The sequence below is a fragment of the Epinephelus lanceolatus genome, chromosome 4, assembly GCF_041903045.1.
Source record: "Epinephelus lanceolatus isolate andai-2023 chromosome 4, ASM4190304v1, whole genome shotgun sequence".
Lineage (NCBI taxonomy): Eukaryota > Metazoa > Chordata > Actinopteri > Perciformes > Serranidae > Epinephelus > Epinephelus lanceolatus.
The window spans coordinates 5,321,958-5,340,299 of NC_135737.1; the positions used below are offsets into that span (position 1 = coordinate 5,321,958).

Genomic DNA, 18,342 nt, shown 5'->3' on the forward strand with positions numbered 1-18,342 from the left:
GGAGCTTCATGTCTACTGCTTCCCTGATCAGTTAGTTTGTGTTACTGTGTGACTTTGGTGAATCCAAACTAATGCCTCCTACAGACTGAGATTTTAGCAATACGTTTAGTGCATGCTACACTGTATGACATGGATCCAATAAACCTGGGTACAACATCATGACATATGCAGACTGTACGATTACAGCGCCTACTGAATCACAGACTACAACACACGATGCAATAGCTTCCCATACTGAGTGCACAAGAACGCTGCACGGGTTATTACTTCTCCAGCTAGGAAGCACTTCCATGTCAGGCTCAGGCCTGCTTCTCTATACTGTAGGCTTGCTGACAGCCATCTACTCTTTGTTATATACTGTCTATAAATAAGCACCCCATACAACCCCACTTTAAAAAAATTCTGAACGAACCCTTTAATATCCATGGTCGTGTATGTGTTTGTTTCAGCTGTGTGTAGTGGCGAGATCACAGACTCAGCTGGAGTGGTGCTGTCTCCTAACTGGCCTGAAGCCTACGATAAAGGCCAGGACTGTATCTGGGGAATCCACGTGGAGGAGGACAAGAGAATCATGGTGGACATTCAAGTGTAAGTATCCACCCTCCACATGTGCAGTTTGATCCACCTCCTCACCCTTTGCCCTTTGATATGTATGAAACCACATCATTACAAACCCTTCCCTTGGCCTCTGTGAATCTAATCATCACAAAACCCACTTAATCTCCCGTGCTCATACGTACACCAGTGCTCAGTTTCAAACAGCACCACAGAAGCAGTTTGCAGATTACAAAGAGCTACCTCCCCATGACTGGTAAAACGCATTAAAAACACAACACGCTGCTAATGAAAGAGCGCTCGGCTTGTGAATGAGATGCGTAAGTGCCACACAGACAAAGGTTAATTAGGTGCAGCAGAGAAAACTAATTATATCAGGGAGGGTTTGTTTGGCAGTCCCCCACCACCACCACTCGTCTCACTCCACCCCCGGCTCCTGTAATGGCTGCTGTGTGAGTGGAGGGTGCAAGTGTACAGCATGGGAGTGTGTGTTTTCTGTGATTGCAGTGCCAAGGTGAAGACACAGAACAACACACCCTGCCGTGTCAGAGCCTGATAAGTCAGTCAGCCGTAGAAAATCATTTGCCATTTGCAAGCAAATTAAGGAGGGCTCATTTGCATAGGTTACATCTGAGCTCAGTTTTTTTTTCTCTTTTTGTTTCCCTCTCTCTGAACAGCACCTGTGCTCTTGTTGTACTTTAAGAAGCATTGATTAATGGCTTCCCCAGGTTTTTGAAAGGAAGTCTGTCAACATAAGTAATTGCTGCTGTTCATTTAGCAGAGCAGCTGATTTCAGTAGAAGTGAAGGTATCCTGTGAAAACATTTAGACAATACAACAGCCTAAAAACATGTACATATAGAACCAAATTAAAAAAGAAGATTACATGTGCTGTCATCCTTTTACCTGCATATATTTGTTACCATTTTTATTTCAAACCCACAACTTTAAGCATTTGTACACCTGCCATGACATAGTAGTATATAATAAATGAGTAAAAGTATATGAACATGATCAAATGAACCCTTTCACATCCTTACATTGACCTTCAACCCTATCACCAGACAGAGAACTGATACTGGTCAACTCTGTAAAACCCTGGATCATGTTCATTGACAACAACTTTAAATTGTAGTTTATTGTAAACTTAAATTCAGCATTCTGTAAAATTCACCTAAATTCACCTGAAACGCCTATCCAAGACATACCCAAAGTAAATTGACAGCTATTCTTGTTCCATTTTTAGTACATGGACATGCATGATCTTATTTGAAGGGTAACAGTCTGGAGTTTTTTCCCCAATAGTCAGAGGCTCTGTAAATGCTTCTGTCACTGAGCTATAAAAGTTTCAACACACCAATATATATATATATATATATATATATATATATATATATACTGTGTGTGTGTGTGTGTGTGTGTGTGTGTGTATGTTTCTTGAATAAGATGGTGTAGTGAACTAGATCTGGGGCTTATTAGCTGGAAAACACAATGGGGCCATATCATGAAATCTCACATATAAACATAGATAAAGTAGATAACAATATCACCAGGTTTTGTCCAGGCGCTTAAAAAAGAGAGTAAAATAATAAGTTGAATGTCTGATTTTGAGTGAAAAAACACAGACAGAAATATCTATTTAAGAGCTCACTGAATGTAAACATTCCTTGAAAACCTAAATAGACAAGAAAGACTGTTTTTTCCCTTAAGACAGGAACTATTTGTTTATCATTTATGTACATATAGTCTATAATGCCAAGAAAGAATTGAAACCTCCTCTGGAGGTGAGGAGTGTCACTGACTACAAGACCCATGAGCCATCGAGCCGATCGCTGTTTATTTATTGGCTATGAGGCCAAATGAAGTATGAGAGGCACTTCCTCCAGGCCCTTGTTGCCTATTAAAGCCTAGACTGACAGTATGGAAGCTCCCATTCCCTCAAGTGAGGTACCAATGAAAAGGTCAGGAGTTCAGTGAGAAACATCCACGTGCAGAGCCGGAGAGCCGCCATTTCAGATGTGTGCATGTGCATACCGGACCCTTAGTTTTTTGTTGTATGGATGGAGATCTCTAAATTTATATTTTATCATTGTTGTAAAAATAATGTTAGCTTTGTGTTCGCAATTGCTTGCTTAAAGTGGAAGTATTTAAGTTTTCCACTTGCTAGTGCACTAGCTCATTAGCTTACGCTGTCTGCCTATCAACTCCTTAATCATGGATCATAGCAGAATATAGCAACTTTAACCACTGTTCATTTCAGGAGGACCGCAACAAGGAAATGTGTTTTTTGTTTACATTATCAAATAGACAATTAATCACTGATACTTGTTTCTGGCTGCCTGCATTAGCTAGCTGAGAAGTTGTCTATTTTCACTTTAAAATGTTGATTAAAAACATTGCTGTCTGTTGATGCTTTGACTTGGATTAGTGCTACAATGGATGGTCCAGAGAAACAAGTCCACCTGTTTTGAGGGCAGGGGCATGAAACCCCTAGGGAAAAATATGATAAGCGGTGTAGCTCTGAGCCCCTAAGAAGCCTCCAGCAAACCCTGCTGACCCAGGCGGTGTTCTGCTCCTTTGATTGAGGAACCAAATGGAGGGCGGGACATTTGCGGGGAATGTAGGCTCTCTTCCAGTGTCCACACACCACTGGATGTGGACCCATGGACTGTGTCATATTTTTCCCTAGGGGTTTTGTGCCCCTACCTTCTGGACAGGAGGACATGTTCCTCCAGACCATCTATTTTAGCATTAACGCTAGACAAAGGATCAACTGATGGCAACGTTTTTAATCAACATTTTGAAGTGTAAATAGACAAATTTTCAGCTAACTAAGCTAGCATGCTAGCTACACTAGCTAATGCTAGTGTAGCTAGAAACAACTATGATTCATTGTCTGTTAATTGTCTGATAATTTAAACAAAGAACACGCTTTCTTGCAATGGTCCTTCTAAAATGAGCAGTGGTTGAAGTTACTATATTCCATTATGATTGGGGAGTTGATAATCAGATGCTAGGTAGCGCTAGCAAAGCTAGCTAGTTGAAATGTTGACGACTCCCACTACTGTAAAGTGACTAACTGAATTAAAAACTAATACATGGGATTATGAGCCTCTAATTGGCAACATAACAAGATGATTGACAAGTGTACGTCTAAAACAGGGGCTCTGGAACTCACACATGCACACATCTAAAATGGTAGCTCTCTGGCTCTGCAGGTGGATGATAGTTCATGAGAGTCCAGTCACCATTTTGACACAGAGGAGTCTGCGTATTTACATGCCAATGTTAAAAATTGTGGATAGTATATAGAGAAATATGGAGAAGTTGTCTTTGTGTGCATTTGCATGCTGAAGAATATTGTATGTACTGAAACAGAGACAACAGCACACAAATGCTAAAAACTGAGAGATCCCACAGGTATGTTTCTCAGGAAATGAGACCAGACCAGATTTCCCTGGAAATACCAGGATGTCATTTCCTGTAATTTTTAGACTTTCAGGTGTACCAACCACTAACAGGCCACCACATAAACTGAATACCTTGGTTGCCAATTATAAGAAAAGCAAGCTACCTAAAACCTTGGTGAGCTTAAATGTCCCCCTGAAATGTTGTCACTCAACTGGCTGGTTGCCAGGCCTAGCATCCTCTTTCTTTGTCACCAACCCTGCACTGAGCTCAGCATTAGTTTCACTTAATTTAAACAACAGAGGCAGAGAGAAACTACATTTTCAGGTATGAGGGGTTAATTCTTTATCATCATTCATTGTCCATGGCAGTCTCAGTGAAAAATTACTCTGTGCTGTCATTTGCACGCTACGGAAGCGCATTGCATTCACTGGATAAAAAAAAATTAGACACCTTATCTCGTAATTACGAGATCCTGATCTCGTAATTATGAGAAAAGATCTCGTAATTATGAGATCTTTTCTCGTAAGATCTCATAATTACGAGATCAGGATTACGAGATCAGGATAGTAGTAGTATCAGGATTACGAGATCAGGATCTCTATTAGGGCCACATTGAAGAAAAAAAAATTTGGAGATTTCGAGAACAAAGTCATAACTGAGAAAAAGTCATAATATTAGGCTACGAGAATAAAGTTGAATTATGAGATTAAAGTCGTTATTTGATGAGATTGAAGTCATAATATTACAAGGATAAAGTCTTAGTTTTTTAAGGAAATAACCAACAACAATCAGAATGTCAGATTGTCTTTCATGCTGTTGAAAGCCTACTTAATTGTGCCGGTGTTCTGACGATTTGGTTCTGTGTCAGTCGAAATGCGCTGTTTGTGACTCCGGGCCCAGCTCTGCCACTGATTGGCCAGTCTGACATCCTTCATAATACATAAAGAACGTTAGTGAAACACATAGGCCTCACAGAAACATGCGTTCGTTTGGGGACAAGTTAGTGGTCACGTTACTCGTTCCACAGGCGAAGGACCCCGGACACATAGCCTACAGTAAATACACCGGTTGTAGGTAACTTTTAACATAGCCTACATGAGTCTTTGTGACTCTTGACTCTTGTCCCCTAACTAACGCTTGTTTCTGTTTCACTAACGATATTTTCACACGATTAAGTCACATCCCGTTATTTCCCGTTATTTCCTCTGTAAACCTAACGTTACAGCAGCCTACAAGCATGCTGTGTCAATAAATCAGCTCAGACAATGTTACAAATGTAATATTTAGCCTAATAACATCATGCTACAGCAGTAATAACGTCAGCTTTAGTCAAATGGCTCTAGCTCTCCCAGTAAATGTCATAAACTCTGGACACATTTTCCCTGTATGTTGACATGATAATGGCCGCGTTTCCCAGATTGCTCTTAGCTTAAGAAGATCTTTCACTAAGAAGGAGTTGTAAGATCGAGCTGACACACTCTTAACAGTTTTCTTAGCGACCAAACGCTCACAAATCCAGCCGCGGCAGGCACATTAATATTACACTGAGCAAGGAGATAATAAAACAGTGCGCACCGTATATATTTTGACCTATTTTATACTTCAGATTTTTATTGTTTAGCGTTAATTGGTGACAGAAAAGAACAAATTTCATTCTGCAGGGAAACGCGTGTCCTTACTGTGCATATTGAATCTTAAATCTATGTTTTATGAAGACCCTGTGTGCGCTTAGAGCTGTGGCACAAGTTACGCACCGAAATCTGGCGAAAAAAAAAAAAAAAGACGAAAAGTAAGTAGGCTATGTGTGACTAGCCTATGCGCTGATGAAGTGGTGGGTGATCGATGTACCTGACATCGACTGATTTAGTTTCAGCACCGCGGTAGTGGCCAGCTCCTGTTAAGAGCTTCTTAACAGACTGCAGTTATTTTTATGTTATGTAGTCTTTATTCACACTGTATTTATTAATTAAAACAACATATGTCATGTATTGTAGCTTAATTCCTACACAAATATGACAGTGTCAGGCTTAAAGTGAAAAATTTGTCAATCATTCTCCGTCTATAATTTTGGGCCCTACTTGAGCCATGCCCACCTCTATTTATTTTTCACCCCTCTCTCCAGTTCTGCTGTATTAACACCAGGTTTAATATATTTTGCTTCCATCTTTCTGACCTGCTCTACTCTACTTCAATGCTACTTAGCTCTCTCTCTACTCTACCAGTAGACTACCACATCCACCTGTTGCACAAAACACACACAGCAGTGTTTCCCCTAGGATGGAGTTGTAGCAGCGGAGGTGAAGCACACGCATGAAAAATAGTTTTCACGTGCGTTAAACTTTTTTGTATGCTTGCAAAGCACAGCCTGCTGGGATGTTTCTATGTATCTACTGGCACCAGAAGGGCTCTTTAGGACTAAGTACATACAGTACATGTGTGCACAGTAATGAGCAGGTGAAATGTCTGTCTAGCTTACATATGAGGTGTCTCAAGATTTAGGAAAATGCAATTTTATTGAATATAATAAAAGTAAAAAGTCACTTGACATGCTGCTGTTTTGTGCTATGACCTATTTAAGTGTTGGAAGTTGTTATTTACGTGACAACGCTTGAACGCAACACAAGCTCAGCAGAGTGCTGTGCTGCGCTGCTGTGCGAGCAGCGTGTTTGTCTGTGCGTAACAGCAGTCTGTTGGTCGTTATTTACACACTGTCCATTTCAATAACTTTGTAAGCTGACAAACTGCACCGGGCTCGGGGTCAGGTTTGGTCAGGAAAATGCGGCGAGCCGCTCTAGCATGCTCACCTGTGTGTGTGGCGGAACTCCGCCGTGCGCGATACAGAGAGCAGAGGAGAATTGTTAACGCGTGACTATGTAGAGACAGAAATGACACGATGACATAACACCATAAATAGTAATATAATATTGTTCTGTTATTATATGAAGCATCCGTCGCGCAAAATAATATTAATGGGGGCTGTGGGCAGGACATTGTTACACAGCGTGTGCTTGTGACTTCAGGCAGAGAGACCGCTGCATCAGAGCCGAAGGAGCACGTTTTAAAATACATTTATTTTATCAATTAGTTATCAACTTTTACTATTTTTAGCAACTTGCCCGATCGGGCAAGTGAGTTGTTAGTTTACATGCCCGACCTTGAGTTTTACTTGCCCCGGGCAATCGGGCAATCCTTATTGTTGAGCCCTGAATTTGAAAGCTATTTCTCAAGACAAGTTCTGTAATTACCTTGTCCACTTTCATTCTGTTTATATCTTAACAGGAGCTGGCCACAACCGTGGTGCTGAAACTAAATCAATCGATGTCAGGCACATCGATCACCCACCACTTCATCAGCGCATTTCACACACAGCCTACTTATTTTTCGTATTATTATTTTTTTTCTTTTTTCAGATTTCGGTGCGTAATTTGTGCCACAGCTCTGAGCGCACACAGAGTCTTCATAAAACATAGATTCAAGATTCAATATGCACAGTAAGGACACGCGTTTCCCTGCAGAATGAAATTCGTTCTTTTCTGTCACCAATTAATGCCAAACAATATAAATCTGAAGTATAAAATAGATCAAAATAGCCTATATGTGGTGCGCACTGTTGTCCTTGCTTAGTGTAATACTCTCGTAATTTCCAATATATACACATTATAATAAAGATATGGGGTATAGTCAAGATGGCACCACCTGAGTGGCAGCTGGTTACAGTAGTTCCGACCCCCCTTCGTGGATGTGCAGTATGTGTTTCTGAGCGAAGCAGTGGCTAATGTGGCACCTTTTCTCATAATTACGAGATCAGGATCTCGTAATTACGAGATAAGGTGTCTACATTTTTTTTATCCAGTGAATGCAATGCACTTCCGTAGCATGCCTCTCTCATGCATCCATATCTCTATTCTCATCCTGGCTTCCGCCAACTGTTGGGAGAAGTTTGCCATAAAGGCTTCCTACCAGAAGATTCCTAATTAGGATCAACTGACATGCACTTTCAATTTACAAGGATAAGGGGATTCATCACATAGGAACACTGGTGCAAATAATTCTGTAGTTCAAGAACACGTCATGAATCTAACAAACTTCTCTTAGGACCTCTCTCAAGAAAACATTTAAGACAATATTGGTAAGTAAGGCTCATTGTGTCCCAAGCCACATCTAATAGCCAAACCTATTCCTTTGCAAAACCTTTTTTGAAGTTCAGTCATGAGGTCAAGATGTACATTGTTGCTTCCTGGAGGAAAGGCTGTGACAAAAGTAAAATCAGCAGTCTGGGGTTCATTTTTGCATTGTGATGATAACGATTGCAGCCTTTAGGGATTGTTACTGGGGATTCCACTGTGTGCAGGGATAAGCTGTGTAAAGTCTGCAACTCAAACTTAACTTGAGGTGTCAGTACACTGCGGTCCAGTTTTCCAAGAGAGTGCTCATGGGAATATACCAAAACAGATATCCACAGAGAGAAGGATTCTAATCAAGCACAAAGCCTTCTCACTGTCTCAACATATGCCTAGCAGGTGTCTGAGCATTTATATAAAGCTTATCAATAGCAGCTGTTCTCTCACAGCCCTCTGGGTTTGACAGTGTACAGAGATATATGAGGCCTTTAACAAGGTCCCTGGGTATTGGTTCCTCACATTCCACCCAGACACCTGTGCACACATGCACATATCTCCTGCTCCATCTGTGTAATGGCAGGAGGGACATTATCACCAGGCTGTATCAAATGACTTTTATGGATGGCCTTCAAATGAAAGAGGAGGGAGTGAAAGGTGTGATTAAAGTGAAAGTGAGGGAAGTAAAATGGATAAAACCACATTCTCTCCCACAAAATACAGACTTCTATCCACTGCTTCTGGATGGAAATCAAAACTATTGCCTTTTTAAATAACAGTAACTGTTAAAATGAGTGCAGTCACAGACTCATTTGGTGATTTATCTTTTCTGTTGTATCTAACATGCTGCGTCTGTTTTTGATAATAATGTCCTACATTTCCAACACGTTCTTATCCCAACTCATCACATATCACTGCTTTTTAGTGGCTTTTCATGTGTTACCTGTTAGGTATCCTCTTGCTTCTGCTGTTGACATTCCCGGATGCCACAACCAACGCTAGGACGACAAAAGCACATGGTTAGGTTTAAAAAAAAACATCATGGTTTGGCACTACATTCATTTGGAAAGTGAACACCAGGTAAAAGTCTGAGGTTTACTGGACCCATTCACCATCCTTCCCGCCTGCCATCAAGGGCATTATGAACTGACACCAGCTGTCCATGTATCATGGTGCCATTCAGCCCACCAGCGGTGCACAGAACACCATTAAAGGTTACGTCCGGCCATGTTACGGCCAAAATACATGGGACACAGGCATGGCACGGTGCGACACAGCCATGGCATGCCCGCAGCAGACCACAACCATTACAATCCACTGAAGCTGCTAGAGTGAACACATAAGCCAAGCTTGATCGAGCTACTCAACGTTATTAGGCTTGTTTGAGATGAACTGCACCTTACCTGGAAAGTGGAATAGATCAGGCGGCTGCAGCAGGAGGCGGTGACAAACAGCTGTCATGATGTCGAACGGTTTCCCAAAGGTTTCCAGCAGCCTTTAGTCTGTACGGGGAGTCACAAACAGTCACGTTATGTCAAATCTGATGCCAATTTATTAAAATGTTATCAGACCCATATATCAGTTTGTTGTCAGTCTCCAGTTGTTTTAATTATGACAGAGTAGCCAATTGAAATGGTTTACAGGAGATCTGTAATTTATGTTTATGGTTCAACCTCCATTTTACATTCTTATGTACAGTACAGGCCAAAAGTTTGGACACACCTTCTCATTCAATGCGTTTTCTTTATTTTCATGACTATTTACATTGTAGATTCTCACTGAAGGCATCAAAACTATGAATGAACACATGTGGAGTTATGTACTTAACAAAAAAAGGTGAAATAACTGAAAACATGTTTTATATTCTAGTTTCTTCAAAATAGCCACCCTTTGCTCTGATTACTGCTTTGCACACTCTTGGCATTCTCTCCATGAGCTTCAAGAGGTAGTCACCTGAAATGGTTTCCACTTCACAGGTGTGCCTTATCAGGGTTAATTAGTGGAATTTTGTGCTTTATCAATGGGGTTGGGACCATCAGTTGTGTTGTGCAGAAGTCAGGTTAATACACAGCCGACAGCCCTATTGGACAACTGTTAAAATTCATATTATGGCAAGAACCAATCAGCTAACTAAAGAAAAACGAGTGGCCATCATTACTTTAAGAAATGAAGGTCAGTCAGTCCAGAAAATTGCAAAAACTTTAAATGTGTCCCCAAGTGGAGTCGCAAAAACCATCAAGCGCTACAACGAAACTGGCACACATGAGGACCGACCCAGGAAAGGAAGACCAAGAGTCACCTCTGCTTCTGAGGATAAGTTCATCCGAGTCACCAGCCTCAGAAATGGCAAGTTAACAGCAGCTCAGATCAGAGACCAGATGAATGCCACACAGAGTTCTAGCAGCAGACCCATCTCTAGAACAACTGTTAAGAGGAGACTGCGCCAATCAGGCCTTCATGGTCAAATAGCTGCTAGGAAACCACTGCTAAGGAGAGGCAACAAGCAGAAGAGATTTGTTTGGGCCAAGAAACACAAGGAATGGACATTAGACCAGTGGAAATCTGTGCTTTGGTCTGATGAGTCCAAATTTGAGATCTTTGGTTCCAACCGCCGTGTCTTTGTGAGACGCAGAAAAGGTGAACGGATGGATTCCACATGCCTGGTTCCCACTGTGAAGCATGGAGGAGGAGGTGTGATGGTGTGGGGGTGTTTTGCTGGTGACACTGTTGGGGATTTATTCAAAATTGAAGGCACACTGAACCAGCATGGCTACCACAGCATCCTGCAGCGACATGCCATCCCATCCAGTTTGCGTTTAGTTGGACGATCATTTATTTTTCAACAGGACAATGACCCCAAACACACCTCCAGGCTGTGTAAGGGCTATTTGACCAAGAAGGAGAGTGATGGAGTGCTGCGGCAGATGACCTGGCCTCCACAGTCACCGGACCTGAACCCAATCGAGATGGTTTGGGGTGAGCTGGACCGCAGAGTGAAGGCAAAGGGGCCAACAAGTGCTAAACACCTCTGGGAACTCCTTCAAGACTGTTGGAAAACCATTTCAGGTGACTACCTCTTGAAGCTCATGGAGAGAATGCCAAGAGTGTGCAAAGCAGTAATCAGAGCAAAGGGTGGCTATTTTGAAGAAACTAGAATATAAAACATGTTTTCAGTTATTTCACCTTTTTTTGTTAAGTACATAACTCCACATGTGTTCATTCATAGTTTTGATGCCTTCAGTGAGAATCTACAATGTAAATAGTCATGAAAATAAAGAAAACGCATTGAATGAGAAGGTGTGTCCAAACTTTTGGCCTGTACTGTATATATACATATATATATATATATATATATATATATATATATATATATACATATACATATATGTATATATATATATATATATATATATATATATATATATATATAAATAAAATAATAATAATAATAATAAAATTCAATTCTTCATTCAGTCCATGCAGTTCAACAGTGTTCAGTGTGTAAATCCAATAAGCTTCTCTTCTGAGGAGTTTGTTGACAATATCTCTACTTCTCTGTGGGGGGGAGACTTTTTCAATGCCGCAGAAGCGGAGAGAAGCACAAGAACCATGATTAGGTTAGGTTATTAGGTTATCGTAGTTTGGTTTGATAAATTGTTGATGTAAAGTTTGCTGAAATATACTTTTATATGCACGCTTGAGTGCATTCATTCCTATGGGCTGTTCCACAGAGATACAGTGTTGTCTGATGGTAACGTTCAAACAAAAAAACTTCAATTCAAAAACGACTACTCGTTTTAAATGTTCGTCCATTTCTTATATGATTTTCAACTACAAATATTGTATAAAACTACTAAACTTTTAAGCAATAACCCTGTTTGTTTTCTTTAATTAATTTATTTTTTTATTTTTGACTGGACATGACCACACAGTCCTGAGAAAAGATCTAATCAGGCACAATATGTAAAAACACCTGGTGTAGCTGGACTGAAATGCTGAATCACTGGAGAACTTCTTTAACCCTCTTATCATGTTATAGCTGCTTGACCCATTTCCACTTTTGATTACTGGCTATCCTCTCTTTTTCTTTTTTGAAATATTTAGTTATTTCCTCATTTAGGGTTATGACCTGGCATGTAAAATGTGGACACGCTGATGTGTGGGAGAACTGTCTGCGTCAGATTTATAATGATGTATGCTAGTCAATTTGACCAGGTGCAAAAATGTTGATAATGAACATTTCAGTAAAATTGTTCACCAGCAACATATTCATTTGTTTTCAGCCAAAACAGGCAATCTTGCAGTACACTATCCACTCCTTCTGACTACATTTAAAAAAAAAAATATTATTACCCTTTTTATTAACATTTAAGAAAAATCACAATTTTGCTCTAATCTTAACCCTATGGGCCTATTGGGTATTTTTACTGCCTTTACTTTTAAGCTCACATCACAGTCATTATAAATGCTACATACACATGCTATATCTTGTTTTTTTTTCAGGACAATGTGGGCTATCCAGATTTGCCATCATTACATGTCCTTCTATGTGCCTGTATTTTATATTAATTTTTATATCAGTGAAATAAACAAATCCGTATTACTAAATTCTTACATTTTGACATGTATCTCACCATAGCAAGTTGGAAGAAGACATATTCTGCCATATATGAAGAGGAGAGACTCTCTGGAATCTGGCAATATAAGAACCATGATGCTGGGACATTCTGTCACTTCACAGTTGTCCAAAACATGTGGTTTGTGCCAAGCGGACATGATTCTCAGTATTTTTTCATTATTGCAAGAAATTCCATTGACTCATTCACAAGTCAAAAATGTGTTTTATCTGAAAGAAACATGCAATATTTGGGTCAATGACGTGATGCTACTTTTTTTGTGTTCATATGGTTTAGTCAAATTGAAAAGGGTTAAAATTTGAAAATAAATGTATGATTAACTTACAAATTTTAATTTTGTGTGGATCCAGTATAAAATTTCTGCTTTTAATTCATTTTGAAAGAATATATTAGAGGATAATGGCAAAAATGTATAAATGGTGTAACCATAAAAACTTGCACCAAATTATTAAACTTGCTTAAAAACACTAAAATTCTCAATAAAACACCATATCAACTAGTTTGGCATGATCTTCAAATTATTACTTTTTTATATTCAGTAAAGGTAATGGAATACAATTGTTCTAAATATGAAATTTAATTTGGGGAATCATGAAAGTCAAGTAAACTACATGAAGTGTCAAGTGGTGTAACCACCATTTAAGAGGCTGTTTTGTTAATATTGTAAAGAAGGCCATGTGACAGGAAATGGTATTACAGAGAAGGACCTCTGATGATCACAACTGCTGCATGACAAGGTTAGAATCTCTTAAAATTACTAATAAATTGACGTTTTTAGAAATTATGTTTGAAATATTGAGACTAATGCTGTGTTCCCACCAAACGCGATGAATGCGATTTAATCACTCGTAACGCGCCGCCCGTAACGCCCGAGTTTGGACGCCTGACCATTTTGTTAATTCGCGTTATCGCGTCATTCGCGCGAGTAGCAGGGAAGCCGGCTGTGCTAACTGGAGCTAAGCTAGTGCTAACGTTCATAGTACAACCATTCTGCAAACTAATTAAAGACACATATTTACAGAACTTACCAAGTAGACCAGTCTCCTCGGCGTCTTTCACCCAAGCCTGCTCCTTTTTGTTGCGGTCTTTGTAGAGTAGACACGTAGTATCATATAGCTCAGGGTAGCCACTGACGACCATAGCTGAGATAACCACCATCGCTGCTTTGTACCTGCTCTGGAAGTCCCAAATGCATCGGAGGGCCAAACGCCGTCGTTTTTGGGTTCGCCCTATCCTGCAGAAGCGCATCCAACTTGGTGAGTTTCACCACCTCCTCCAGGAACTCCGTCTGGATGATAGCCGCTTTCAGCGGTACTTCAGGCTGACTGGGGCCCAGTTTGAGGACCTGTTGGCGAGGGTTGGCGCCAGGATCTCCCGGCAGGACACCAACTACAGGCTGCTCCATTTCAGCTGCGGAGCGCCTGTCCATCTGTCTCTGGTGAGTAGCAGTTTATTGCTGTGTCAACAACTGGACGTTGTCGCCGAGCTGGATGCAGTTGTCCTGTGTCCTGGACGTTGTTGACACACGCCAGTGACGTCGGGAGAATCTCAACGCTGATTGGCTTTCGCGGCAAAGCGTCATGCGAATTCGCCTCAAAAGTTCAATATTTTCAACTCGAGCAATGAGGTGTTGGACGCGAATTTCACGTCTATCGCGCCACACTAGACGCCTCTATCGCGTTCATCGCGTCGCGCTACACACGTCCATCGCGCCGACGTGTCTAATCACGTCTTTGCATTGACTTTGTATGTAATCTTGACATGCGAATTTGCAAATTCGTATTTGGTGGGAACACAGCATAAGGCCATGTGCTTACACAGGTGTCCATTAGTGTAAATGGTTACACCATTTGACTCCTATTAAGAGCCTTTCTGTTATAGGCAATCATGTCAAATGTCAGCAGTTTATGATAGTAATTTGTTAGATATCAGTAGTTTATGATGCTAATTAAAGATGTATTATAAAAAGAAAATCCTTTTGATCTTGTACAGTAGCTTTAAAATACCTAAAAATCCAATAATTCATTTAAAGTAAAAATGTTACTCAAACATGAAAATTTCTGTCTGTAAAATACAATTATTTACATTTCTGCTATTTCATTACTAATGTATTACACATTTATAGAAAACTAAAGTTATGAAACTAAATAAATAAAATCAATTTTCCCCATTAGATGCCAGTTTCTAGGAGGGCCACCTGACAAGCCCTAAGGGTTTTCTTTTGGCTCCTCCCACACACTTTTTTTTTTCTCTTTTAAGTCATCATTTTTTATATGTGTCAATACTGTATGTATTCTGTTTCTTCTTATTGACATCCTATACTCTTTTTCTTGTGTGCAAATAAAAAAAAAAATAAAAACAAGGAAAAAGTGGCTCGTCATAGAGTGCTAATGCAAATGAATGCTAATGAATGCTAATGATGCAGCAAGGGCCAATTACATCCTTATGAGTTGTTGTTGTCGGGTGACTTTTTCCCTTATCAGAATTTAAAACACAAAACATGAAACATGAGTTAAATTTTAATATTAAATGATTGTTGTTAGCAAAGAATTTACAATAGAAGAAATTAGTTAATTGTTGTCAGATGTTCCTTTTTCTGAACTTCCTCTTTCATTAAATTTTTATCAACCGTATTCACAATAGTAGACCAGTTCACCCTTATGAGTTGTTGTCAGGTGACCTTTTTCTTATCAGAACTTAAGATACAAAACATGACTTAAATTTTAAAATGAACATGATTGTAAAATGTTTTTTTTTAGCAAAGAATTTACAGTAGAAGAAATTAGCTCACTGTTGTCAGATGTTCTTTTTTCTGAACTGAAATAACATGAAAAAAAAACAAGTTCACTTAACCTTGTTGACTGTCACATTTGATTTTCTGTGTCAATTCCTTCACCAAACAGTGGTGTTTGACTGTAGAAGGAACATGGTCAGGCAGTGTATCATATTTTTATGAAAAATACCAGTTACACCAATTGACACAACCCAGTGTCATTTGGTGTAACTGGTATTTTTTCATAAAAATATGATTATATACAGGAAAATAAATGTGGAGTAAAATGTGGAATAAATGTAATCCACTTTTGCAGTGCAACACTGTGTTTTTTAACAAATTTTACATAATTTGTCAAGCATTATTTAGGAAAAAAGGGATGTTTTTAGGAAATGTCCTGCTCAGTATTGCCAAAATGCATTAAAATTTAAATATAGAAATACTCCAAAAATATCTTATTTCAATTTAATGCTTTTGAAATAAAGATTTTTTTTATAAGTACACTTAAATCTACTATAGGTGGATAAAATATTTAATATTTATCATTCTTTCATGGTTACACCATTTGACATTTTCAGGAGCATTCAGTCTTACTTTTCATAAAAAATGGTGCAAATGTCATTTCAAATGACATAAAACCAACAAAAATACAGAATGTACATTTTAACAAATCTGATGCATGCTTTGAAAACTATTTTTGAAAATATTTCTGAATTGCTCATCTTGCCAACCCTTATTTGTCACTGACCCATTTACATCTAAGATCATAGAAAAATAGTCAACCAAGTGCAATGATGTCCTCCAAGATAATATTTGCCACTTTGTTTGCAGTAAACAAAGTTTGTTGTTGTTTTTCAGTTTCAGTTATATACTGGGGGGGCATTTTGGGCATTGGGGGGGACACATGTCCCCCTCAATGTATATGGTGACTACGGCCCTGTCAGGCATGCATAATTAGGCCTCAGTTGTCTGGGTGCGCAAAGGTGAAGTGGCTGGTCTTGTCATACAAAGTTTGATGGAGTGTCAACTGGACAATATGGAGATATTTGCATCTTGAAAGTCGGACTACAAATGTGGATAGACAGGGAGAAACACACGCAAGCCTAAGACGTGGTAAGATACGATATTCCTCACTATATGAAGTGACTGATAACAAGATCTGGATAATGGGTTGTAAAGAAATTCGTCAGGTTTTTATTTTGTAGACAATTAATCTGGATTTATAGCATGATGGGATGACAGCACAATGATGTGTGTGGTATCACTGGAAAGCTCTGGTCCTGCGCTTTCATGTGATATGCATGGCATTTCTGTGCGAGCCTGATTCGCAATCAAGAGTAATGTGTGTGCGAAACTGTATGAAACCTCTGTTATACATCATTTTAGTGTAACTTTATCATTCTTTTTCGCTGTGAAAACATTGGACTACTGACAAGGCCTTGTTGGAAAGCTACAATTTGTTTCACGTGATACGCGTGGCTTCTCGCTACGACGCACGGTTGCAGAGAAAATCAATAGAGAAGAACAGGTGTGAATTTGGACGCACTATGCGTCGTTCGGGCACATAGGGTCAACTAAGGCAGCAGGGTGTTTCAAGTAAATGGTAAATGGACCTGCATTTGTATAGTGCCTTTCCAGCCATCTGACCACTCAAAGCGCTCTTTACACTACGAGTCACATTCACCCATTCACACACCATTCCACCACCACATTCATACAATGGTGGCTGAGGCTACCATACAAGGTGCCACCTGCTACTCAGTTTTAACACACTCTCACACTGATGGAATAGCCATCGGGAGCAATTTGGGATTCAGTGTCTTGCTCAAGGGTACTTCGACATGCAGACTGGAGGAGCCGGGGATTACACCACTGATCTTTCGATTGGTGGACAACCAACTCTATCTCTGAAACTGTTTCTTTTCCCAAACCTAACCACAGTAACTTTACATGCCAAAACCATAGACTGTGAAAATAATTGACGCGTCTATTTTGACATCATCCATTGGTTTGTGGGCTGCCGTTTTGAAACCTCAAGTTTGGCATTTCAGCCATTGCAGTTGCATTGAAACCAGAAGTGACCATATTTCGATGAGAGGGTGGAGCTATGGAGGAGCTATGAGGACAGTATCGGCAGACAGCCTGTCACTCAAAGTGGCCGGTCCTTCATTATGCATAACTTTGAGCCTTAATCACAAAACCCCAGTTTCCCAGGTCGTATCTGAAAAGCTGAGATAAAGACAATTTTCAAGGACAAAGCTCTAATTTACGTAGTTCCAATTTAGTACCTTCTGTACAATAGAGTCCTATTAAGCCCTGTTTCCATCAAGCAGTACAGTACGGTTCAGCTCAGTTCGGTACGCTTTTTTTTTTCATTTCCACTGCGAAAAGTTGTGGATGGTACCAATGGAACCGTTCCATACAGTTACCATTTTTGGTAACTGCACACAGATCTGGTACTAAAAGGTGGGGCTGTGAACACTGCTGTTCAGTGATTGGTCAGTGGTGGATGGTCACTCTGCTCAAGGCAGAGTTGTGGCTGGTTTTGAGGCTCATGTAACCACAGTTCACACTGTGAAGAATTTTATTAGTAAATTGTAAAAATAAAATGAAATGATGTTTTGCTGCCTTTCGCAGCAGCTGGAGTTGGAGAAAAAGTAACATCATTCACTGGGCTGAGTGCCGGGGTCTTTTAAGGTGGAACTTTAACTTGTAATGTTACTCAATGCATGCGATTATGGCGTGGTTCAGTCAACACACCTTAAATATTCCATATGACAACTTTGACAATTACTTTACTTTTTATATGTCATACACTTTTAGTAATGAGTGGACGTTCAAGCATTTAT

At 39.8% G+C, this 18,342-nt stretch overlaps 1 protein-coding gene across 4 annotated transcripts in view; it reads left to right on the plus strand.

Moving 5' to 3' along the window:
• sez6b (seizure related 6 homolog b) overlaps nt 1–18,342 on the plus strand; it is a 542,199-nt gene that overhangs the window by 451,185 nt on the left and 72,672 nt on the right. For all 4 annotated transcript variants that reach the window (XM_078166884.1, XM_078166883.1, XM_033632224.2 and 1 more), the window contains one exon: nt 450–588. In XM_078166884.1, coding sequence (XP_078023010.1) covers nt 450–588 — 139 coding nt within the window. The remainder of the gene's footprint in view (nt 1–449; nt 589–18,342) is intronic.